Below are 26,301 nucleotides of genomic sequence, written 5' to 3'. Positions count from 1 at the left end.
CCCCAGTGTTGTGTGTACAAAAAATACATTGAGTTCAAAATTCATTCATTTTCTTATCCGCTTATCCAATTAGGGTCACGGGGGAGGGGGGTTGCTGGAGCCTATCCCAGCTTTCCAATGGGCGCAAGGCACACAGTAAAATCCTGGACGGGGCGCCAGTCCATCGCAGGGCAGACACACACACACATTCACTTATAGGGCAATTTAGTGTCTCCAATTAACCTGATTGCATGTTTTTGGACTGTGAGAGGAAACCGGAGTTCCCGGAGGAAACCCACGCAGACATGCAAACTCCGCACAGAAAAGACCCGGACCGCCCTGCCTGGGGATCGAACCCAGGACCTTCTTGCTGTGAGGCGACAGTGCTACCCACTAAGCCACCGTGCTGCCCGAGTTCAAAATTAACCAAATTAAAAATAAAATAAAAAGAGGTGGAAGATTTTGTAAAGAGTTGTGTACATGTGTGTGTGAATGTGTGTAAGAAAGTCAGCTGTACCCTCAACACCAGACAGAAACTAAAAACATAGTTAAATAGTTAATTCGTACCCAGAGCCATTAGGCTTTACAACTCCACCAGGCAGGGACGGCTGGCTGTAGCTAAAGACTGAGGGTTCTAATGTAGCCATGTGTGAATGTACTTGTATGCACATGCATGTGCAAACATATACTGTATCTGTATATATATATATATATATATATATATATATATATATATATATATATATATATATATATATGTGTGTGTGTGTGTGTGTGTGTGTGTGTGTGTGTGTATGTATTTGCATATGTGTACATGTATGTATATGGGTATATATTTGTATGTATATATATGGCTATATTGGCCTCATCGTGCAATATTGTCACATGTCACTTTACTATTTAATAATTTAATTACTATTCAATCTTTACACTAAAACTATACCTCATGCATCATGACAGTTACCAGTTATTTTATGTAAATTACAAGAAATACTTAGTTCTAGTTTTTCTGTTTGCTTTTGTTTTGTACTGTTAATTTTTTGTTGTATTATGCTACTGGGGCTTTAATTTCCTTCGGGATCAATAAAGTATCTATCTATCTATCTATCTATCTATCTATCTATCTATCTATCACCTTTAATCATGCATTTTGGCTGAAGTCTCTGAGACAAGCATCAGAAGTGTATAATTTACATATCATTACAAAAATGTGTATTTGTACTTTACATAAAATTACTTCAAGTCATGAAGTATCAACGTGATTGAAAAACGTCTAATGATATTTTGTGGGCTGTTAAAAAGCTCTGTGGTCTCAGGGACCCCAAACAGAACATGTTGGTAAAGTAAACAAACAGCGTAAGACTGGAACAGTAAAAGTCCACAATTTAAAAAGTCCAGAGAAAAGTGCAAAGACAGACTTTTCATTAAAACCCAGTAAACAACAACATGTAGATACCAAGAGTCTGATACTGCTCATTCAATCCAGAAAACCTTTAATCAAGTCATTTATCTACTCACCAGTATCTCCTCTTAACCTCTTAAATACCGTTCTTCCAGTTTCATTATCTCATATAATGTAAAATCTGTTCAAACTAAAACATGGTTGTATAAAACACTAGACGTGTATAAACAACAGCTGGATTTTACCAGATGTACTGAGCTGAATCTGAGTCGCTCTCATCTGTTTACTCCAGCGTGACTTCACTTTCATATTAAAAGTTCAGCAACAAAACAACGCTGAGAAAATGTAACAAAACCTGGGCTGCGATCCAAACACGCTTATGCACTTCCCCTACTCACTTCCCCGAGGGAAAACCCCACCACACTCTCTACAGGTGTTTCAATACATTACCAGCTTCAATAAAGTGGATAGATGGATGGATGGATCATTAAACCTCAATTGCTTGTATTCAGTAATAATTGTTAGTTAATTCATTGCTTTGAATAAAAACATCATCTGTAGATAGATAGACAGATAGATAGATAGATAGATAGATAGATAGATCCATCCATCCATCCATCCATCTATAGGAGATAAGCCCTTAGCATTTACAGTTTACAAGTTAAGATGGTGACGAAAAATGCCATAAGGCTTTAGCAAGCAACATAAAATTAATTTTTTTTTCTTTTTAACTGCATTTTCTTTTTTAACTTTTTTGAATTGACTACTGCAGTTGTAGTTCAGAGATTAAGACACTGGACCGGTAATCAGAAGGTTGCTGGTTCAATTCCACCATCTCCAAATTGCCACTGTTAGGCCCCGGAACAAGACCATTAACTCTCAATTGCTTGAATTCAGTAATAATTGTTAGTTAATTCATTGCTTTGAAGAAAAACATCCTCTAAATGTCGTAAATTTTAATATAAATGCAGAACTGTTCACATAATTTCCATATCAAAAAAATAAGGAAGCCTTATAGGATTTCCCTCTCTCTCTCCTCATGTACCCAAACATGTACGTGTGTGAGTGAGAGACTCAGAGAACTCAGAGAAAGAGTTAAATAAAAAACACCTAATTTTTAACACTGGAGGAACTTCATGTACAACATACACACATCTTCAGAAAGAAACCAAGTCTTTAAAATGAATGTTTTAGAAATAAACTAACCATTAGATCCAGTTCTCTCAGGTGTGTTTGCATGGACTGTTGTACTTTTCTTTGCCCCCTTTATAGGTAACAGCACATTCCATGGTTACTTTCATTGTAATTTTTTTATTTTTTTTTGAGACACTAATCAAAACAGGTATACCCTGGACAAGGTCACCAATCCACACACAAGGCTCTTTTCTTTTAAATAACTGACTTATAATGTAATCACAATGTGTGTATTCCTAGTGTTTCCTGGTGGAGCCAGGCTCTCTGCAACCCTGACTGGGATAAAGCTGTTGATGGAAATGACAATGTATTAAAGTGGGGGCTGCAATCAATGACACTTTAACTTGGGTACCTGGGTTGAATCCTCACATTTGGATATGCAAAAATGTTGACAGGTCCATGTTAGTTTACTATGGGAACTCATCACTATAATTTTCTCTCATTTTCTTAAAACATGCACAGGTGCCTATTCTAAATTGTTTGTTCCCCTGACATGGTTCAGAATGCATTGCACCTGGTGTTTCTACCAGTGATCCACTGTGACCCTGGCCGGAATAAACTAAATAGTGAAAATATATAATATAATATACAATTCTTTTGGTAATGTGAACAAATAATTATTCTAAGTTTAAATAATATATCATTAATTTACTATTCGATTTATCAAGTTATTTTAGTTGGATAAGTTAGTTGATCGTTTGCTTTTGTTGTGAAGGCTATTTTTACTTTTATGTTGAAATGTAACCAGCAGTAACCGGAAGTTGTTTTCTGACTACTTTTCTCTCTAGCTTCACGGGTGCTGTTGGACTGATTAAGAGGTAAGTTAATTATATTTTTACTTGATATTAGTAAATATTATAATGGCTGGGTGAGAATGCAGGTTATTGAATTTAATTAGCATGTCATTTACACATAATTTGCTCTGAATAAATAAAGCACATCACATGTAATGGTCCGTCTACACATGCGGCGTGATTGTATTTAATGCTGGCTGTGTCCCAAACCGAAATTCACTCGACTTTAGTGAATATTAGTTAAATGTTTTATTCTGCTAAACGATTTGGTTTGTTTGATGTTGTTTGGGACTTTATCTGTTCTCTTTGAATTATATATCTAATACAGACATCCCAAGTCTCCCGCACATACATAGCGGCTCCCTGATGCCCACAAGTCAGATAAAATCTCCCGGAATCTAGAACGAGCGGCCAAGAGCGACACACACACACACACACACACACACACACACACACACACACACACACACACACACACACACACACACACACACACACACACGCAGGCGACACAGACTTTTTCCCCCCGATCGTGTATTAAATCCGTTATCTGATATACAATCTAGCGCACTGTGTAGGGAACATAAATCAGTTGTCTAATATATTGTCTAGTGCACTATGTAGGAAACATAAATAATTATGTAATACACTATCTAGTGCACTATGTAAGGAACACAAATCATCTAGTTATACTTTCTAGTGCACTATGTAGGGAACATAGATCCGTTATCTGATATACAATTTAGTGCACTATGTAGGGAACCTAAATCTGTTAACTAATACGCTACCTAAAGCATTATGTAAGAAACATAAGCCTATTATCTACTTCACTATCTAGTGCACTAAGTAAGGAACATAAATTATTTTCAAATATACAATCTAGTGCACTATGTAGGGAACATAAATCTATTATCTTTCACACTATCTAGTGCACTATGTAGTACACATAAATGTGTTTGTGACACGAACAGTTAGCTTAGTAGCTCAGTTAGCATCTCCTAAAAGTTCTGTTATCACCCATATCCTTTGGTTTGTGCAAGAGGTTTTTTAGCTTCTTTTTTTTTTTTTTCGGCTTGGGGGGTCGAGGTCTGGGTCCGGGGGTACCCCCTGAAATGAGTTTTTGCAACTTGGGATGTCTGCTAATAATATGAGCGTCTTATTTTGAGTCAGTAATATGAATCTGTTTCTTTACATTGTGTTGATGTTTCCCACTAGTTGGAGTGTAAAGCAGACCTACCACAGTATTAGTACCGTACACAATGACCCACCTACAAAAAAATCCACAGTTATGTCTCTGGTGCAAACACTATAAGCAAATGTTTCTCAACCCATATTTATATACATTACCATAAATGAGTGTCAATGGAAAAAAATAGCCTAAGATAAAGGAATGAATGGCTTTTAGGTGAAATTTTACACATCTACACAGAACTCCATATTAGTTTAGTAAAACAAAATTGTCTGCGAACCAGTCTGCAAGTAGGGCCTCCCTATAACCCAAGGCTGAGAGTGAGAACTGCTGACAGACAGACAGACAGAGAGAGAGAGAGAGAGAGATAGACAGATAGAGAGATAGAGAGATAGATAGACAGACAGACAGACAGACAGACAGATAGAGACAGATAGATAGATAGATTATTGATCCCGAAGGATAGTAAATAGTAAAGTGACATGTGGCAATACTGCAGGCCAATGAGGCCTATATAGCCATATATATACATACAAATATACATACATATACACATGCAAATACATACACATATACAGTGTATCACAAAAGTGAGTACACCCCTCACATTTCTGCAGATATTTAATTATATCTTTTCATGGGACAACACTGACAAAATGACACTTTGACACAATGAAAAGTAGTCTGTGTGCAGCTTATATAACAGTGTACATTTATTCTTCCCTCAAAATAACTCAATATACAGCCATTAATGTCTAAACCACCAGCAACAAAAGTGAGTACACCCCTAAGAGACTACACCCCTAAATGTCCAAATTGAGCACTGCTTGTCATTTTCCCTCCAAAATGTCATGTGATTTGTTAGTGTTACTAGGTCTCAGGTGTGCATAGGGAGCAGGTGTGTTCAATTTAGTAGTACAGCTCTCACGCTCTCTCATACTGGTCACTGAAAGTTCCAACATGGCACCTCATGGCAAAGAACTCTCTGAGGATCTTAAAAGATGAATTGTTGCGCTACAAGAAGATTGCCAAGGCTACAAGAAGAGTGCCAACACCCTGAAACTGAGCTGCAGCACAGTTGCCAAGATCATCCAGCGTTTTAAAAGAGCAGGGTCCACTCAGAACAGACCTCGCGTTGGTCGTCCAAAGAAGCTGAGTGCACGTGCTCAGCGTCACATCCAACTGCTGTCTTTGAAAGATAGGCGCAGGAGTGCTGTCAGTATTGCTGCAGAGATTGAAAAGGTGGGGGGTCAGCCTGTCAGTGCTCAGACCATACGCCGCACACTACATCAAATTGGTCTGCATGGCTGTCACCCCAGAAGGAAGCCTCTTCTGAAGTCTCTACACAAGAAAGCCCGCAAACAGTTTGCTGAAGACATGTCAACAAAGGACATGGATTACTGGAACCATGTCCTATGGTCTGATGAGACCAAGATTAATTTGTTTGGTTCAGATGGTCTCAAGCATGTGTGGCGGCAATCAGGTGAGGAGTACAAAGATAAGTGTGTCATGCCTACAGTCAAGCATGGTGGTGGGAATGTCATGGTCTGGGGCTGCATGGGTGCAGCAGGTGTTGGGGAGTTACATTTCATTGAGGGACACATGAACTCCAATATGTACTGTGAAATACTGAAGCAGAGCATGATCCCCTCCCTCCGGAAACTGGGTCGCAGGGCAGTGTTCCAGCATGATAATGACCCCAAACACACCTCTAAGACGACCACTGCTTTATTGAAGAGGCTGAGGGTAAAGGTGATTGACTGGCCAAGCATGTCTCCAGACCTAAACCCAATAGAACATCTTTGGGGCATCCTCAAGCGGAAGGTGGAGGAGTGCAAAGTCTCGAATATCCGCCAGCTCCGTGATGTCGTCATGGAGGAGTGGAAAAGCATTCCAGTGGCAACCTGTGAAGCTCTGGTAAACTCCATGCCCAGGAGAGTTAAGGCAGTTCTGGGAAATAATGGTGGCCACACAAAATATTGACACTTCAGGAACTTTCACTAAGGGGTGTACTCACTTTTGTTGCCGGTGGTTTAGACATTAATGGCTGTATATTGAGTTATTTTGAGGGAAGAATAAATTTACACTGTTATATAAGCTGCACACAGACTACTTTTCATTGTGTCAAAGTGTCATTTTGTCAGTGTTGTCCCATGAAAAGATATACTTAAATATCTGCAGAAATGTGAGGGGTGTACTCACTTTTGTGATACACTGTATATGCACATGCATGTGCAAACAATTACATACACACATGGGTACATTAGGACCCTCAATCTTCAGCTACAGCCAGCCGACCCTGCCTGGTGGAGTTGTAAAGCCTAATGGCTCTGGGTACGAAGGGCCTTCTCAGCCTGTCTGTGGAGCAGCTCTGTTATGTCTTATTTGTCAGTTAATGGTTAACAATTTAACCATGGACATCCCTAAAAGCAACTTAAACACCCCTCCAAAACCAGAATTTTTTACTGGTTTGGTCAGCGAGGTGTATTTGACCCAAAGTTTGGCATATTAACAGTACAAAATAGTTTTTTCCACTGTAATTTAAGAATCTGTAGTATTTGCCTTTAACCAACCAACACTCAGGCACACTGGTTAATCCGTTGAGGAGCTTTTGGTGCTCCTAATGAAACCAACAAAACCAAAGCTTTCCTACAGACATTTCTGATTTAACCTTTTGTAGCTCAAACATACAAGAGGTTGTATGTTATGTAATTTCCTAAAGTCCTACGTTTCCAGTTCCAATGTAAGTCAAAAGCAACATCCTGTTTTAAAAATCATACGCTGCTAACTGTATATCAGAATATGTTTTTTACCTCACCTATCACTTGCTCAGTACCATGTACTGGCCAACACTACACTTGCCTCTAGTCTTGTCTCCCTTAATTACTTTTTTAGATTAGAAAAGTCTTTTGTATTTATTGTACTGTTGTTTGTCTGCACTGTGTATTGTATTGTCTTACACTTTTTGTTCTATGTTGCACCCTGGTTCTGGAGGAACGTTGTTTTGTTTTTAATATGTCCATGGACCACTAGATGGTGTTTTGTTCCCCAGTAACAGGATATAATCTGTACATTTTATCTTGAGCTGATGGTAAATGTTGTGATCTGTTTTGTCCACATTAGCATAACTACCTAATACACTGTCCTGTTGATGAACATAGATTATTGTTCATGTTGTGGATAACTAGGATAAGAAATGGCTTTTTGGTGTGCTTGCAGGCAATGGCTGAGGGACACTCTGTCGAGGATTATCCAACTGAAATTGAGGAGTCCCTCACCGGGTTTGAGTCTTCTGTGGGCTCAGTTCAAAATGTGATCCAAACCCTCATGTCTGTGTCTAAGGGCGACCATTTAAAGGTAAAGCTTGAATTTATATAAACATTGGAACTCTTTAGGTCGGAGTGAATAGCTAATAAATATTTGTAAATTTAAATGAACAAGTTTGATGCATTGTTAACTACTGTGTTTTGTTTATGCCAGCTTGAACCACTTGAGCAAGCCAAACTGGACCTAATGTCAGCATACACTCTTAACTCTCTGTTTTGGAGTGAGTAATTTAGCTTTTATTCATACAGTCCTGGTAAAATAACATTTACTTTCAGATAAAAACAATAATTCCCTTAATGCAGTGGTTAATCTGTTTTTTGATTAGTGTACCTGGTGACGCAAGGAGTGAATCCAAAAGAACATGGAATCAAACAAGAACTGGTAAGAATCTGTCTGATATTTTTAGGCATTACTAAAACAAGTCAATTTTAAGGAGTTATAGTAATTTATCCAATAACAATCATATATTTAATTTTATAATGTCAAAATATGGTATGTAAGAAAATGGAAGAATCACAGAAGCACAATACTTCTGTTTGTTTTGTTAAAGTAGAAAAAAATGGCAAAAACTAAAATTTGGATATAATTCACTTTTCTGTTCCATTGTTCTCTCTAGTTTGTGGGGTGTCATCTTCCAGCACATCCTCTTATTATTGGGGAATTGGCTATATTCAGAATGAAGCAATCACATTCAACACCCTTGGTAATAGTAGTAGTAGTAGTAGTTCACAGTGCCATGAATTTGAAACTTTAAGATAATACGGGTGGCACGGTGGCTCAGTGGGTAGCACTGTCGCCTCAGAGCAAGAAGGTCTTGGGTTTGATCCCCAGGTGGGAAGGTCTGGGTCCTTTCTGTGTGGAGTTTGCATGCAGTTAGACTCCATAGTGATGCAAAACAGCTTGTTTCTATTTTTGTGTAGTAGTTTATTCTTTCTCAATTCAATAGTTAAAATGCATTGAAATGTTTTTCTGTTATGGTTTGAAATATCCAACAAAACAGTAAACAAAACTGGCACATGAACACTGAGGGTGGGTTGCAAATGCACACTCTTACTCTGTAGTCTGATTAATCACTAAAAACCCTAGTTATTTCTTCTCTCTTAAGGGTTTGACTTGTTCAAATAATCACTTCAAAATAAAGTTGCTTTATTATAGACTCCACTCTTCGTGAATGGCTTTCACAATATTTTGGAATGTACCTGTAGGAGTGCCAATTTTGTCAAAGGAGAATTTGTAGTCAGGCAGTGATGTTGAATGAGAAGGCCTGGCTTCAGTCGACATTTCACTTCATCTCAAAGGTGTTCAGTGGGGTTAAGGTCAAGGTTCTGTGCAGTGCACCAGGAGTTTCTCCACACCAAACTCGTCAAACCTTATGGAAATGACTTTGTGAATAGAGGCATAGTCATGTCGGAACTTTAAAAGATTGTCCCAAAATTTGTCACACTGTTAAATTTTAAATCTATTTTATATTGTTTTATGCACCTTTCAGCGATGGGTGTGGCTGAAACACTTTTACTGAATTGTTGGGGGTGGGGATCCACATTTTGCAATATAGTGTCTGACAATGTAAAATGTAATTTACATACATGATGGTAAGCTTTTGGATCACATGAATGTCGGTTTCATGTGGTAATTTAATATAACAGGCCAACTGATGCAGTAATTATGATTGTGCTTTCTAAAAAAACCTGCCTTGACTTTTCTCTTTACAGGAGAGAAACCGAACTTACATGAACAGGATAAAAGAGATCACAGATAAGAAAAAGGCAGCTCGCCTGGACAAAGACGCAGCATCTCGGTTTGTCAGGAACGCATTGTGGGACGAAGACAAAGCCAAAGCAAAAGCCAAGGGTGACGCAGAGCGGCCCAGCAAGGCTAAGCAGAGGAAACTGAGTTGAGGAGTGCAGTGCTGAAAGACTATACTGTACACATGCACACAATGTGTGAATTTATTACTGATGAGGTTTCTCTCATCACCATTTGCTCTCTAGCCTCACAGCTGAATCTGGTTGTTCAGGCTGTAGTTTTGTTGATTGACGTGTTTATGATACAGTGTCACTGGGAAACAGATGTTTTAAAATGCCACCAGCCGAGGCGGTTATGTTTATATAATACATATTATGAACATTAATCATTTTGGATGGAATACAAGTGACAATTGATTGGTTGTAACTAGTGCAGATTTTTTCTTGTTAATATTTTAAGTTTGAAGTTTTGATCTGTAGCAATCTTAAACAGATAGCAGGCTGTGATTTTTCTGACTTGTTTATACTATGTCAATACAACAGCAAAAATAGTTTTTTGTCATGGTTTCATAATTTCTTGCACATTTTGAAGTTGTTTTGTTATGATAAGTTTCAGAAAGCAAATGTTCCTGTTAAGCTCTTTGACAGGGGTCCTGTTTGTCATATCCTCTTAACATGGCAATTAACACTAACAAAGGACAGAAATATGGGACAGGATTGCAGTCCATTGCACGGCCACACACATTCACATACTCGCACATCTGGGCAAATTAAGGCCCATCACCCGTTTTAATATCTCTGGGAGGAGGGTGGGAGGTGGACTTACCAAAGGAAATTGATATGGACATTGACATAACGTGCAAAGTTATTACAGATGGTGACCCAAGGTGAGGATTAAACCCAAGTACCCATAACCCATGTTGCTGTGCCAGATCACCAATCCCACTTGTTAACAGTTTAGAAACTTCTGCCAGAAGTGCTAGCATGAATTAATAATTACATTTAAAGATAATGCTGCTCTTTAAAATATTATTTTAATTACCTTACTACAAATAATAATTCTTTGTGTTTGCTATAAGAATGAATACAATATAATGTAATTATGGAAAAGGTAAAGTGAATGTGTTCTGTGGATGTAAAAAACCTGGGGTACTCGCAGGCAGAAGGGGGGGGGGGGCTTTTGTGATTACCCCAGGTTTTGCAAACAGGAGAGAAACAGCTGGTAGGTAATATTCAACCAGCACAAATAGATGTTGTAGCTGCCTAACCAAGTTTTTGCATCCACAGCACACATTCACTTAACCTTTTTTTTCCCCATCATTTCATTATATTGTATTCATTCTTATAGTAAACTTACAATTATGGTTTGTAAAAGTTAATAAAAATTTTTTTTAAAGAGCAGCATTATCTTTGATTTAAATAAATGTGGAAATGTGCAGCATGTATGATAAAATCCATGTTCATTCTGTTAAAGCGGAGGGATGTGGGAATTGTTAAGTATGGTGATGGCCTGGGGAAAGAAGCTGTGGAGGTGGCAGTTGGTCCGAGTCTTTAAAGCTCTCACTCTCGATCTCCACTGAAATGAAAACCACTGGAAAAATGAGTGACCAGGGTGTGAAGAATCAGCAAACTTCCTCATCCTTGAGGAGTGCAGATCTTTCAGAGTGGAAACACGACAGCCGATGATTTTCTCTACACATCGCACTGTACGCTGTAGCTTACGCATGGTGTGCAGAGATGCCGAGCCGAACCAGATGGTGATCGAAGATGTGATGATGGACTCGATTATAGCAGTGTAGAACTGAACCAGCAGTGTTTGAGGCAGCCTAAATTTCTTAAATTAAATTGCTGACCCCTCTAAAATGAGTTAATGAATGAATGACTTTTTACACTGTGTACTTTACACCTTTCAGCCATAACAATAAAATTGTTGCCTAATATTGTTCAGGTCCCCTTGGGCCACTAAAACATCCTTTAAGTCTTTAAGCCTTTTAAGGTGCAAGGTGAAGCCTTCGTTGAACGGACTTCTCTGTTCAGGACATCCTACAGATGCTCAGTTGTATTGAGATCTGGGGAAGTAAGACCAGGTGATCACCTTGGACTCACTTCAAACCATTCCTTAAACATTTAGAGTGTGGTAGGGTGAATTATCCTGCTAAAAAAAGAAGCCATCGTCATTAGAGGTGTACTAGGTCAGCATGTTTTGGTAGGTGGTACCTCAGAACAACATTAAAGTAACACAAATGCCAGAATTGCAGCAGAACACTACCAACACAGACACTGAGTCTGCCAGCTTGCCTTCTTCCCACAGTGCATCCTGATCCCATCTATTCCCCAGGTAAGCGACTCACACACACCCATTCACATAATGTGAAAGAAATTGTGATTTACGAGCCTGGGCTACCAAATTCTAATGCTCACATGCCCAATATAGGTGGGTTTGGCAGTGTACAGAGGTTTTTAAAAAGGACTTTAAAAGTCATAAAGTAATATTAATTTATTAAGTATAATCTTGAGTATTAAATATACAGTACTTCTAAAACAGTTCATATCATATTGACGCCGCTCAGAGCTGGGATTTCAAATACATCCTTTTGAATCTCAGCTCTGCCATCTAGCTGGGATGGGCGGCTACATGAACAACGATTGGCTTGTTGTTCATAGGGGAGGAAGCCGAACGGGGTCCTCATAACTGGTGCAATTACGACCTCTGCAGGCTGATTAAAGAATAATGCTGATCAGGGTGTGGCTGTCCATGCACAAGGCTGATCTGCATATGAACTCGTCAGCAGTGGAGGGTTGTATCGGTAGAGGAGAAGTGTAACGCAATCAGGGTAATTGGATACGACTAGATTAGAGGAGAATATTGGGGAAAAATTGGAGAAAAAGAATCATATTGACATTCTACGGCAACACAGCAGGAAGTATGGGTGTCGAATACTAGTGTCCATAGCTGCGTCCGGAATCGCATACTTAGAGAGTATGTACTAGATTGGAGGAAGTATGCACTACTCTGCCGGTAAAAAAGTACATACTTCCAGTACAGAAGTATGCAGTATGCACACAACACTGCTACGCACTACATCCGCCATCTTTCCAACATCAAGTGATGACGTGGGACGTGATGACGTAATATCACCATGGTTACAGACTCATTACAAACCCCACTCGCCAAACTTTTGGATATTTATCGTGTTTTTGTTATTAATTCGTCTTTAAAATGTTTTATTTTATTTATCTTACTTACACTTGTAAACAGAGGACCGCTATCTTTCTTGTTTCTTATTACGCTTCGAACGCCTACGCAGCTCCAGTTGCATTATGGGATACATTAACGGACCGCAAGTGTGCATCGCTTGCATACTCAAACATGGCTGCCCAATAAGTAGGTCATCCGGGTACTTCTCGCGTACCTCTTTGTGTATACTATGTATTCGGACATACTAACCGCTCTCGCGTACTCATTTCGCGTACTATTGAGTATGGAAGTATGCGATTCCGGATCTTTGGTTTTCAATATTTGTGAGAAATAGGTGGATTGCCTATTGTAAGTGGCCTTAAGTTTAAATGTATAGAATGTGTTGTTTCCTATGATTGATTGGTGCCCTGCCCAGGGTGTTTCACAACCTTCTGTCTTTTGATTCCAGGTAGGCTTTGGACTCCCTGCGACCCTGATTAGAATTAAACAGTGACTTTTTTTTGTCATTAACCAGTATACAATATATATTTTTCTTATTTTTAGGGTTATGTATTTTGCAGCTTACCTTGACCGAAGCATTTTTTATTCTTTTTAAAAGACTGTCATTGATATATACAATCATAACCGTTCCTCTGGAAACTATTTCCCTCTAGTTTATATCATTACGCTGATCGTTTTCCCTCCTAAGCTGTTGATTCTTAAGAAGGCTTTCATTGTGCCTGCCAAAAGCTTCAGCTCATTGGCTCTTGTTGGAAAAACATTCTGTCCTGCTTCAAGGACATGAGCAAGCCATTTTGTAAACATATGTGCTTACAGTATGAGCTCACTAACCAGAAATTCCCCACAAGTCCAACTTAAACAAATCCAGTCATATCCAAAGTCATACATTTAGGAAGTTAATACTTCTTACTTGATGTGTATTTTCCCTCTGTGGTCTGTTTGGAAAATCTTTGTGGAAGTACATATAATTTGAAGTGATGGAATTTTGGCAAGTCAGGGGTAAGCCAGCAGAGGGCAGTGGGGATTAAATATTTTGAAGGTTTATTCACAGATGGGATTCCGTTCTAAGTTAAAGTTTTTTTTTTTATGAATGCATTTGGAAAGTCTTTGAAGGCGGTGGGGAAGGAAAAGGTGTGTGGAAAACTGGAGGGTCTGTGGGACTAATTAAAAGTGTAGAGAAGGAAAGATTCATAATGGCTATTGTTGGCGTTGCTTCAGGGTTTAATTAAACAGCCTCCTGTCTAATGATGTGATGTGGGATATTGCGTTCATCTTAAATCCCTTTAGCAGCACTGAACAAAAGAATTTAAACTCGGAAGGGAGGGTCAGTCAGTACATTTTGGATTGATGGAGAAATGTTGTGCGTTGGCTCGCCATAGATTTTAGCCATGGTACAGTAAGTAAACTAGGCTTTGGCAGTAAGAGCATGATATTGAAGTGTGCTTTTCACAACTCCAAAGTCCTTAAAACCAATTTAGCTGCCTCTGGTTATTGTTTTTTATATATGTATATATATCAGGGGCGGCTCGTTCCTTAGGGTGATCGGGCGACGCACCACCAAAGGGCGAAAGGGAAGAAAATTTTCTATCACAGCTGTGACTGTTCTGGACAGTCTGTCTCGACTCTGAATATCGTAGTCTAATCAGCGTCGAGTTGTGCTCCTCAAATGCACCTCAAATGCACCTCAAATAAAATGCTATCTGATGAAGACTGAATTAAATTGTTAGTGTGAAGGCTTTACTTAATTTTATGATTAATGGTAAAGCTGGTCTCTCTCCATGTTCAAAGTTATTTGTGAGGGCAAACTGACAGATGACTTAAGATGTTTATTATTTAAGCTTTAATTTACCCATTGAACGGGTCACCTTGGCCATTATCGCAACAATTGCCCCCCCTGAGAGATTTGGCAGGAGCCTCCACTGATGCCCATGCCCCCTCCGACACGTGGGCAGCATGCCGTATGCATTTTATCACCTGCACTTTGACGAGTGCAGTGCAGCTCAGCGTTGTGTACGGAGAGACACACCCTGACAGCACTCTTTTCTCATCTCTGTGCAGGCGCCATCAATCAGCCAGCAGAGGTCGTAATTGCACCAGTCATGGGAGAGAGACCCCATCTGGCTTAGTCCTGCCCAAATCTGAACAACAGGCCAATCATTGTTCATGTGGCCACTCAGCCTTAGCCGGTAGGCAGAGCTGAGATTCGATACGATGTATTCGAGATCCCAGCTCTGGTTCTAGCGTGTGTGTTTACAGCTGCGCCACCTGATCGGCCTCTGGTTATTGTTTGCTTTTTATATGTGAGCGTTCTCCAGGTGCATTATGAAGGACCGGATCTTGGTGTGAGTAAGTGTATGATGTCCTGCAATGTATTCCCGTCCTTTATAGAATACAGTTCTGCAATCAGTGTTTTCTGAACACAGTACAGCTCTTATCTGGTTGGATCAGGAACTATAAACAAACAAATGAATAAATGAATTAACAATTTGCTTTTTTTTCTCATTAGTACTTTCATGACTGGCCAGTTTGGTACAGCAAGTAGCTGATTGGATGTTAAACTCTTATAAATAAATCAGTTTTTATTTGAATAATATTTACACTGAATCATACATTAATGCATAGTGTCTTATTAAAAACTTTGCATTGGCAAATGTGCAAACCTTTTACCCAGATGATGATCATGCTGTCCTTTCCTGCTTTTTCTCCTATGATTTATTCACAAGGGCTGCCAAAACAGGATATTTGATGGGCCTAATAACAAACTAATGTCATTCTGGACTAGAGTCAGTGCAAAAGGCTGGCAGTGATAATGTAGTCAGTGACAGAAAAGCATGTGTACAGAGGTAATGGACCTTGGAGAGAGGAAGAATGGCAGTTGCTGAGTTGCTGTTCTGGAAGAATAGCTGACCTATTATACTGCCCGTTATCTTATAAGAGTATTCAGATGGAACAATGTGTGCATTCATTCATTCATCTTAATGTTCTGTGTTATTTAATTTAATTTAGTTTTATTTGTATACTGCTTTTTACATAGACATTGTCACAAAGTTGCCACTGTTAAGACCCCAACCAAACAAGCCTGAGACAACAGGGGAGAAGACAAACTTCTTAAAATGCAAATGCTAATTCCTGGTAAGGATTATAGACACGATTTTTATTATTATTATTATTATAGTCTATTGCTGGCCAAAAACGGTTTCCTTTTTTTTCCACCTCAGTGTGTCAATTTTTGGGTTTATTCAATTAAATTACTGAACTGAAGTCAATTTGCTACTCCACAGTTAGTCCTATGTCTGAATGAGTGAGTAAATGTGTGAGTTTGAAGTGTTACCTAGCCCACTGCAACCCTGAACAGGATGAATCGTCTGTTCTGGAGTGTATAGAAATATTCTATATCAATTTTAAACCAAATAAGGAACCATAACCATTTTCAAAATGAACAATTTTCTTCCCACTGTGGCTCATATAGAAACCTTTAGTCACCTTTTATTTTCTTCAATAAGCAATCACTCTTACTGTTTGGCATTGGGACCAGAACCTAGTTGATCCCATTAAGGAGATTCATGGGAAAAGGAAAGGAGATTGAGGTTTTTGAGGGCAATTTTAAACCCTCCCACTCATTTACACTCTCTACAGACTCACTGGCTTTGGCATTGGCTCTAAATAAATGTGACCCCAGGGGGATCATGGGGGGGTCCAACCATGAGTGATGGAGCAGCGCTCAGCTCTGGGGCTGTTTACACTAGTGCTGCTGACATTCTTCCCCCTCATTTGTGCCACCTTCCATTCACCTTGCTTCATGTTGATGGCTAGATTCATCAAGATAAGAGACTTTTATTTACCCTTGCTTGGCTGTGGGGGACAAATTGCGTTCATGAAAGTCAGACTTGCCTGTGAGCTTGGCCCCTGGCCACAGAGGTCTGCAAAGATTTTCTCTGCATTCTTTTTTTCCTCTCTTGCAGTGCTTTCTCTTTTTCGATTTTCTGTTTCCTGCATTAGAAGGAAATTACAGCATAGCAAAAGCATGTGGGCAGCAAGCTTAAGTTTGCTGTTGTGTTACTGAATTGTTCAGTCTGCACAAATTTTTACAGTAGTGACCCAGTGGACTGAGCTGCTGATTTCAGGACTTGGTGGAACATCCTTTTGCCTTGATATTGTTTAATAAGTGAATTTGGTAAGTCCTAACAAGTTTCTGGTGTGTCTCTTCTGGGATTTTTACCCATTCTTGTACAAAAGCTTCCATTTTCACCACCGAAGGCGTAACAATCCTTCTCAAAATGCCTTGGCATTTCTGTGAATTTATGTAGCCAGTCACATGATCAAGATTGCCAGTTCCTGCAGCAAAAAACATCGCTATATTATCAATGATCCACTGAACTCATTAGTGTATTTGTTTGTCTATGGAGATTGCCTGGCTTTATCCTCCACTGTATATATCTATAGCAATAAATATAGCTGAAATAGCCGAGTCCACTTACTATACACTATACACATATAGCCCCCTTCACTGGCCCTCTTCCAGCAGGTGTCCTTGCATGGAAAGGCCAATGTGCTATGGATTTGCTGCTGTTCATGAAGTGTAAGACAGTGGTTTATTCAGCAGATTTAAGTGGACATGAGCGCAGCTGTTAGGACATATATTTCCCCAGGAATGTTCCCGCCTCTGAATTGAAGCCCGTGAAGGCCGATTTCTCCCAAATGACAAATTAGGGTTCTAAGAAGTGTCTGTGTACACACACACAGGTGCACAGCGTGTTGTGGGTTTGAGAGTTGCGAGAGCAGTATCAATCTGATTTCCTCAGTAGTGGAGGACAGCTGGCATGAGGCAAGCATCTGACCAGATGTCTTACAAGCATTCTATTTATTCAAACATTTGCTCAATAGCACAGTGCATAGTGCACAGCATGTTGACTCTTTTTTATAGATAATTTAGTCCTGGCAAACTGTATATTTTAGCTATAGAACTTGGTTTAATATGTACGCCCTCAAAACAGCACATTTGTAATGGGGGAACACAGAGGCACTGCAGCTATTGTGTGCGCCACACAGCTTTGAAGATCCTGAAGATCCTGGCTCTTCACATTCAGTTCTTTTGGAATTTGTGGTCTGATTTTCATTCTGTCTAAACTAATAACACACATTCAAATGTACTTTTAATGTATTTATTAAATGCATGATTATTATTATTTACAATCCAGGCTGGAAAATGTATGTAAATCTTTGGACAAACACTTTTTTCACTGTTTGAATTTAAGATGAGATTAGAGATGTGCCCTTCCCTTTAAAAACACACACAAAGTCTTAGTCTGATCTACTCAGGAAAGACAGGATAGATTTGTTTAGGTAAACAATGCTTTAAACAAATGGACAATGCTAGAAAAGCATTTCTTATGACCTGGGTGTTCTTCAATCTACTATAATTGACTACAGGAGAGCATATTTCTACTGTTGCTAAATATTGGCATATGTAAACAAATCCAAGGCTAAAGATCCATGTTCATGTGACTATAAACACTTGTCACCAACTGTGTTAATAAAAAGTATACCACCAAAATCCCAGCACAACACAACACAAAACCTTAGTATAATAGAGAGAAGTGTGATTTTGGACTGCCTTATCTTAGGATTTAGACAACTTGCTACATTTAAGGAAGCAATAAATGTAAGTTTTTATTTTTTAAAGCTACTAAGAAATACAAATTTCAGATTATGACCTGTATTCTGTATTCCTGTTCTTTCTGGCTCATGTGAAATAGAGGCTTTATACTATGTCAGTATTGACTCTCATCCTGTCTGATGCTTGTGTTTTATTGCTGATGTAAGAACTTGTAAGCAGTGAACTCAAAGACTGCTGGGCGGCCAGAGTAATGGAGGTTTAGGGGGCTGTAAAGCCTTGGCCCCTTACTTTTATGATGTGGAGTAGTGGGAAAACACCGGTGGGACAGAAACCCTCTTTGAATGTACTGCGGAATGAACTGACCCTAGTGTAGTTAACTACTGTGGGCATTGGTACTTTTTTCTCTTTGCTTTTTGATGAATTGGTTTTGTGTTTTTAATCCATTTAATTGCATTATCAGTAGGCCAGAATTACTATTATCAGTATTATTGTTATCATTAATAAGTTGCAGTTAGATACTTTGAATAAATGGATATTTTAAACAGGTTGGTCAATTCAAATTCAAAGTTTACGTCACTGTTTAAAGAAAGAATACTTCATCATTACAATGTAGAGTAAAATTATATAAGACAATTATACTATATTAGTGCCATATATTGTGGACAGTTTGATGTACGTATTATAAATTATAATGCATAAGACAAACAAACACAGCATCTGTTTTATCTCCCTTCTCACTATTGGCACGAAATAAAGCATACATGCTTGAAACCACTAGGTGGGAGTCAAAGACAGCTTATCAGTTTTCACTTCTAATCTGAGCAGCATGCTGTCACTGGACAGAAGCAGGACTGTGTCTGAACACTAAACAGGTCAACCTAGAGTCTGGGTTCATCATAAGCTGTACTTCATCATACACGAAATCTTGTTTATTATTGCTTTCATAAAAAAGTGGCAGGATATACAATACAGAACAATTAAAAAGTAGACAAAAAAAGTGCAGACTCTAACATGCATACATAATAAATGATAAAAAGCATTTAAGAATAAAAAGATCAAAACACTGTTTGGTGGTATAACAGGTCACTATCAATCTGAAAAGCAGGAATCTCATGAAGGGCTTACATTAATCATTGCTTTCGAATCAGACCCAACTAAAGTGAACATAAAAACGAAAAAGTTAGTATCCACATTATCAGTGACTTAAAACAGGTAATGAACTCCTCTTTGGTGTGATGCCCTGCATTTACAGCCTTGTTTCTGAGAATTCCAGTTTAAGAAGCAGATGTAATTTAGTCATAAATGAGGGATCTTTAAAAAGTTCATGACTTATATTTGGAAATGGTGAGCGCAGGACGAGTAGCAATTGGTCGTGTCTGAGAGACTGAGAGAGAGCTTATAGTTTGGATTTTGTGCCATCTGATTTTCACCTTTTTGGACCGCTCAAAGAAGCTTTAGGGAAGAAGATATGATCATGTGATGATGATGTGAAAGCAGCGGTGCATCAGTGGCTACATGCTCAGCCACAAACATTTTATTCTGATGGCATTAAAAAATTGGTAAGATGCTGGGAAAAATGCATCTGAATTGTTTTTGAAATCCTTAATAAATAGAGTATCCTAATATAATTACTATGGCTACATACTATAGAGTAATACAGAATATATAGTAAATGCTTCTAAATTTCTTTGTTTTTGCATCATAACCTAAAGATGCACCCCAAGTTTGAATAATTATGTATGCTCATATGTACAATGTTGTGCAATAATTATAAGCAACATTGAGCAGAAGCATCAGCCCAAGTAGCAAAAGCTGTTAGTTTAAGCAAGATATGCAGTGAAAATGGTCCTCTACTGACTGTGCTGGATCAGTGAAAAGATGAGTGCGTGTAAAGGGAGCGGTGGGACGACTGATGTCTGAGTGGAGTTTTTGGAACAGCTTGCTGTAAGACAGCTGCTGTCTAGACTGTCATTCTGACATCAGCACTGGGCCTCAGGGCCAGATTTGAAGAGGAACACTTGACAAGAGGCTCCACTGGCGCTCCGAGCCTGTAAGCAGATCTGCTGCTTTTCAAGGCTCTTCTGACTGTGTCATACCTGCTTCAGGGCAAACCATACCACAAGTGGAGTGGCTCGAGTCTGTGCGTCTCGTTTGTAAACCCACTACACCTTAACAAGAGACTGTAGATAAGAGATAAGTTTTAAGTAGAGTTTAAAAGCTCTGATTTTCATTCAACCAAACAGCTTTCTTCAACTACACAATCTCCTCTCATGTATTCTCAGTAGTACAATGTTCTGAAGTTTATTTTTTTAGAATCATCTTAAATCTGTTTTTCTTATTTACCTAATCTGTATTTTTTATTACCCAATTACCTAGTTGTAGTTCCTCTGATCCTGTAAACCCTTACCCTGTGTGAGCAGGGCCGCACCTAATACCCCCCTCAGACACAAGGCAGGTTCACACAGGGTTCAGTATCGTGTACGGAGAGTCACACACTGATCTCCATTCTCTGTGCAGACAGCATTGACCAGCAGCAGAGGCCACAACTGCAGCAGTAAAGGAAAAACCCTTCAGCCCACCCTTTCCCAGCCTCCCATACCAATTATGTCAGTGTAGGTGCCTGTATGTTTACCAAACCACCAGCTCTGTACAGATGCCCAACATTTTTTTCCTGTATAATTTATATGCCTTGTTCGACTTAGAAACTACGCATTTCTGAGAGGGGATGAATCTAATAGTAGGAGTGCAGAATTCAGCATAACATCTGTGTGGTAAAATAGTGCAAGTGTGTTGAATCTGGCACAAAAGCAACCTTCCCTACATAGCACTGATGTGTGATATTCATTTTTCTGTCTTGATTTAAATTTTAATAATTAGTTTATCCAATTAGGGTCGCGTGAGGGTGGGGGGTTGGGGGTGGGGGTGGTGGTGGTGGTAGGGGTGGGGGGGGGGGTGGATTTACAAGGCACACAGTAACACCCTAGATGGGTTGCCAGTCCATTGCAGGGCAGACACACATACACACACACACACACATTAACCTATACGGCAATTCAGTGTCTCTTATTAACCTGACTGCATGTTTTTGGACTGTGGGAGGAAACCGGAGCTCCTGGAGGAAACCCATGCAGACACGGGGAGAACATCCGCGAACTGTGCAAACGCCGCACAGAAAGGACCCGGACCGCCCAGCCTGGAGATCAAACCCAGGACCTTCTTGCTGTGAGGCGACAGTGCTACCCACTGAGCCACTGTGCTGCCCACACTGATAAAAAATTTAATTTTTTGTCAGCTACTAGTTAATCAGGTAATAATTAACACTTCTGTGGGAAAGACTAGAGGCTGTTATATAAATAATGATAACATCATGGTGTTGGGCTAAGATGTTCAACAAGCGTATGTCGATGTGACGTTCAGGTGTCCAAGTACAAACCCTATTTCCAGAAAAGTTGGATTGTCTTGTAAAACAAACAAAAGTAGAAAAAAATGTCAGTGTTTTCACTAGGGATGTCCCGATCCGATCTCAAAGATCGGGTTCGGGGCCGATCAAGGCATTTTTTAACTGATCAGAATCGGCTTTACTAAACCCGATCGTAATCCCGATCTTTTGTTTTACATCAGCATGTCCGCTGTGTGGAAATACTTTAAATTGGAAAGTGAAACAAGTCCAGCAGTGAAGTGTAATGTCTGCAATGTGAGCGTTTCACGAGGCGGTGGGAGCAGAGCTGCTTTCATTACTGTAGAATTTTACTGTTTATATGGTGTGTGAGTCAAGGATCACTCCGGTTTACAAAACAACGTAGTGATGCACTCGTTTAATAAAGAAATAAATACACAGTATATTCACATATTGTCGGGAGCATAACACTTTATTAACTTCTTCTGTTATGGTACCGAATATCGGACAGCTAGAGTCAAGCACGCCATTCCATGCACTATGGAAGCCCCAAAGGGTCAAAACACACTCACTTCGCATAGAAACGTCCATCAAACCACTGTCACAATACAAGCACTTTAAAAACTGGCTTTCCTTTATAACAAAAGAGCCTTTTCATTTTATTTTGGTATTCAGGTTTTACTGTAATGCTTTTAAGTAACTTTTTTTCTTATATTCAAGTTAAGCTGCTACACAGATTTCTATAAATTTTTAGTGTATCACTGCATTAAACAGATTTTTTTTCTTCGAATGTAAAGTGTAAAGTAAAACTGCAATTATCTCACTCATTTTGATTGATTTTGTAAAAATACAAAACATTAAGCCAATAGCTTGGATGCAGCATTTTTCCCAACAGCACTGCAGAGCTATTTAGTTGTTAAACATATACAGTGGGGTCAAAAAGTATTTAGTCAGCCACTGATTGAAGTTCTCCTACTTAGAAAGATGAGAGAGGTCTGTAATTTTCATCATAGGTAGACTTCTACTATGAGAGACAAAATGAGAAAAAAAAAATCCAGGAAATCACATTGTAGGATTTTTAAAGAATTTATTTGTAAATTATGGTAGAAAATAAGTATTTGGTCAATAACAAACAAGCAAGATTTCTGGCTCTCACAGACCTGTAACTTCTTCTTTAAGAAGCTCTTCTGTCCTCCACTCGTTACCTGTATTAATGGCACCTGTTTGACATCGTTATCTGTATAAAAGACACCTGTCCACAGCCTCAAACAGTCAACCATGGCCAAGACCAAAGAGCTGTCGAAGGACACCAGGAAGAAAACTGTAGACCTGCACCAGGCTGGGAAGAGTGAATCTACAATAGGCAAGCAGGTTGGTGTGAATAAATCAACTGTGGGAGCAATTGTAAGAAAATGGATGACATACAAGACCATTGATAATCTCCCTCGATCCCGTGGGGTCAAAATGATCATGAGAACGGTGAGCAAAAATCCCAGAACTACACGGAGGGACCTGATGGATGACCTGCAGAGAGCTGGGACCAAAGTAACAAGGCTACCATCAGTAACACACTACGCCGAGAGGGACTCAAATCCTGCAGTGCCAGGCGTGTCCCCCTGCTTAAGCCAGTACATGTCCAGGCCCGTCTGAAGTTTGCCAGAGAGCATATGGATGATCCAGAAGAGGATTGGGAGAATATCATGTGGTCAGATGAAACCAAAATGGAACTTTTTGGTAAAAACTCAACTCGTCGTGTTTGGAGGAAGAAGAATGCTGAGTTGCACCATACCTACTGCGAAGCATGGGGGTGGAAACATCTTGCTTTGGGGCTGTTTTTCTGCAAAGGGGACAGGACGACTGATCCATGTTAAGGGAAGAATGAACAGGGCCATGTATCGTGAGATTTTAAGCCAAAACCTCCCTCCATCAGTGAGAGCATTGAAGATGGAACGTGGCTGGGTCTTCCAGCATGACAATGATCCCAAACACAACGCTCGTGCAACGAAGGAGTGGCTCCGTAAAAAGCATTTCAAGGTCCTGGAGTGGCCTAGCCAGTCTCCAGACCTCAACCCCATAGAAAATTTGTGGAGTCCGTGTTGCCCAGCGACAGCCCCAAAACATCACTGCTCTAGAGGAGATCTGCATGGAGGAATGGGCCAAAATACCAGCTACAGTGTGTGCAAACCTGGTGAAGACTTACAGGAAACGTTTGACCTCTGTCATTGCCAACAAAGGTTATGTTACAAAGTATTGAGTTGAACTTTTGTTTTTGACCAAATACTTATTTTCCACCATAATTTACAAATAAATTCTTTAAAAATCCTACAATGTGATTTCCTGGATTTTTTTTCTCATTTTGTCTCTCATAGTTGAAGTGTACCTATGATGAAAATTACAGACCTCTCTCATCTTTCTAAGTAGGAGAACCTGCACAATCAGTGGCTGACTAAATACTTTTTGGCCCCACTGTACATTGGATTAATTTGAATAACTGTAATGTACTTGAAGTGTGCACTGTGTGAACAGTATTATCCAGTTCTTATCTAGACAATATCTAGAAAATACAAGTATCGGTTTGAGACTCTGTATCGGATCGGGATCAAAATTAATAATCGGGATCGGTATCGGGAACAAAGAAACGTGATCGGGACATCCCTAGTTTTCACCCCAAAAACCTAATTCGTAACTAGTTTGTAAATATAAACACATTTAGAATTTGAGGCCTGCAACACACTCCAAAAAATTGGGACAGAGACATGTTTAGCACTGTGTTCCATCACCATTTCTATTGAGACAAGCAAATACACTACATTGTTGTAGCACTTGCAAAATGAGGCGTGGTGCTGTCTTGCTAAAATAACCAGGAAAAGATAAAATGTTCCAACTTTTCTGAAAATGTGGTTTGTACTTTTAGCCATTAGTATGTTTCACAGTCACTACCACATTGCTGTGAACTTGTGTTAAAATGTGTCAAACCATATGTCCTGTTCAAACAAATCCATTTCGGAAAACTTTTTCTCCTCTATTTCCTTATCACACCAACAGTGTTTTAGAAAACACATGAGAATGTCAGCCCATGAGATCATGGTGATCATGTGTTGTATCTGATGTCTGAAGAAGAACATCATTATTATGTGTTATGCACCATATATTAAACTTTAGGTGGGTTGAAGAAGATTACTGACCGCTCTACACTATAGTGGCTTCACACACATATTCAATATTAGTAACCTATACACTGATCAGCCATAACATTAAAACTGTCCAAAACTCACTGTCCATTTTATCAGCTCCACTTTCCATATAGAAGCATTTTGTAGTCTTTTGGAGTGTGCCGACCACTGCTAAGATCCTTTTATGACACTGTGGTAGCATCAGCCATCTTCTACGGAGCGGAGTGCTGGGGTGGTGCAATATCGGAGAGAGACAGAAAAAGACTGAACAAGCTGATCAAGAAAGCGAGCTCTATCTTGAACTGTCCTCTTGAACCTGTAGAGGAGGTGGGAGAAAGGAGGATGATAGCCAAGCTGTCATCCATCCTGGACATCACCACACATCCACTACATGAGTCTGTAGGAGACCTAACAAGCTCCTTCAGTACCAGACTCCTCCACCCCCTGTGTAAGAAGGAGCGCTACCGCAGGTCCTTCATTCCAGCAGCCATCAGAGCTTACAACAATAATAATATATAATAATATCACTCAAACCTAATCTTTCATGTTGGGTGTAATAACAAGTGCAATATGTAACCTATTCACAATAAGTGCAATAACTTAATATATTTTGCATATTTTTAATGTACAGTGTATCACAAAAGTGAGTACACCCCTCACATTTCTGCAGATATTTAAGTATATCTTTTCATGGGACAACACTGACAAAATGACACTTTGACACAATGAAAAGTAGTCTGTGTGCAGCTTATATAACAGTGTAAATTTATTCTTCCCTCAAAATAACTCAATATACAGCCATTAATGTCTAAACCACCGACAACAAAAGTGAGTACACCCCTTAGTGAAAGTTCCTGAAGTGTCAATATTTTGTGTGGCCACCATTATTTCCCAGAACTGCCTTAACTCTCCTGGGCATGGAGTTTACCAGAGCTTCACAGGTTGCCACTGGAATGCTTTTCCACTCCTCCATGACGACATCACGGAGCTGGCGGATATTCGAGACTTCATTATGCACTCCACCTTCCGCTTGAGGATGCCCCAAAGACGTTCTATTGGGTTTAGGTCTGGAGACATGCTTGGCCAGTCCATCACCTTTACCCTCAGCCTCTTCAATAAAGCAGTGGTCGTCTTAGAGGTGTGTTTGGGGTCATTATCATGCTGGAACACTGCCCTGCGACCCAGTTTCCGGAGGGAGGGGATCATGCTCTGCTTCAGTATTTCACAGTACATATTGGAGTTCATGTGTCCCTCAATGAGATGTAACTCCCCAACACCTGCTGCA

General features: G+C 39.5%; 1 protein-coding gene across 1 annotated transcript; it reads left to right on the top strand.

Moving 5' to 3' along the window:
• The first annotated feature begins 3,329 nt into the window (after positions 1-3,329).
• On the top strand, positions 3,330-10,181 carry c1d (C1D nuclear receptor corepressor). Its single transcript, XM_062995027.1, has 5 exons — positions 3,330-3,393; positions 7,778-7,915; positions 8,039-8,105; positions 8,211-8,266; positions 9,598-10,181. The coding sequence occupies exons 2-5, from the start codon at positions 7,781-7,783 to the stop codon at positions 9,781-9,783; spliced, it is 444 nt and encodes a 147-aa protein (XP_062851097.1). The 5' UTR covers positions 3,330-3,393; positions 7,778-7,780; the 3' UTR covers positions 9,784-10,181.
• Positions 10,182-26,301: the final 16,120 nt, after the last annotated feature.

Source organism: Trichomycterus rosablanca, chromosome 5 (assembly GCF_030014385.1).
Source record: "Trichomycterus rosablanca isolate fTriRos1 chromosome 5, fTriRos1.hap1, whole genome shotgun sequence".
NCBI classification, from domain to species: domain Eukaryota; kingdom Metazoa; phylum Chordata; class Actinopteri; order Siluriformes; family Trichomycteridae; genus Trichomycterus; species Trichomycterus rosablanca.
Note: the sequence above shows the minus strand (reverse complement) of the source record. Positions and strands in the feature narration are given on the sequence as shown.

Coding starts and splice junctions, on each gene's coding strand:
- c1d (XM_062995027.1), top strand. CDS start 7,781: ATGGCTGAGGGACACTCTGTCGAGGATTATCCAACTGAAATTGAGGAG. Junction 8,106..8,210: donor TCTTAACTCTCTGTTTTGGA/GTGAGTAATTTA, acceptor TTTTTTGATTAG/TGTACCTGGTGACGCAAGGA. Junction 8,267..9,597: donor ATGGAATCAAACAAGAACTG/GTAAGAATCTGT, acceptor TTCTCTTTACAG/GAGAGAAACCGAACTTACAT.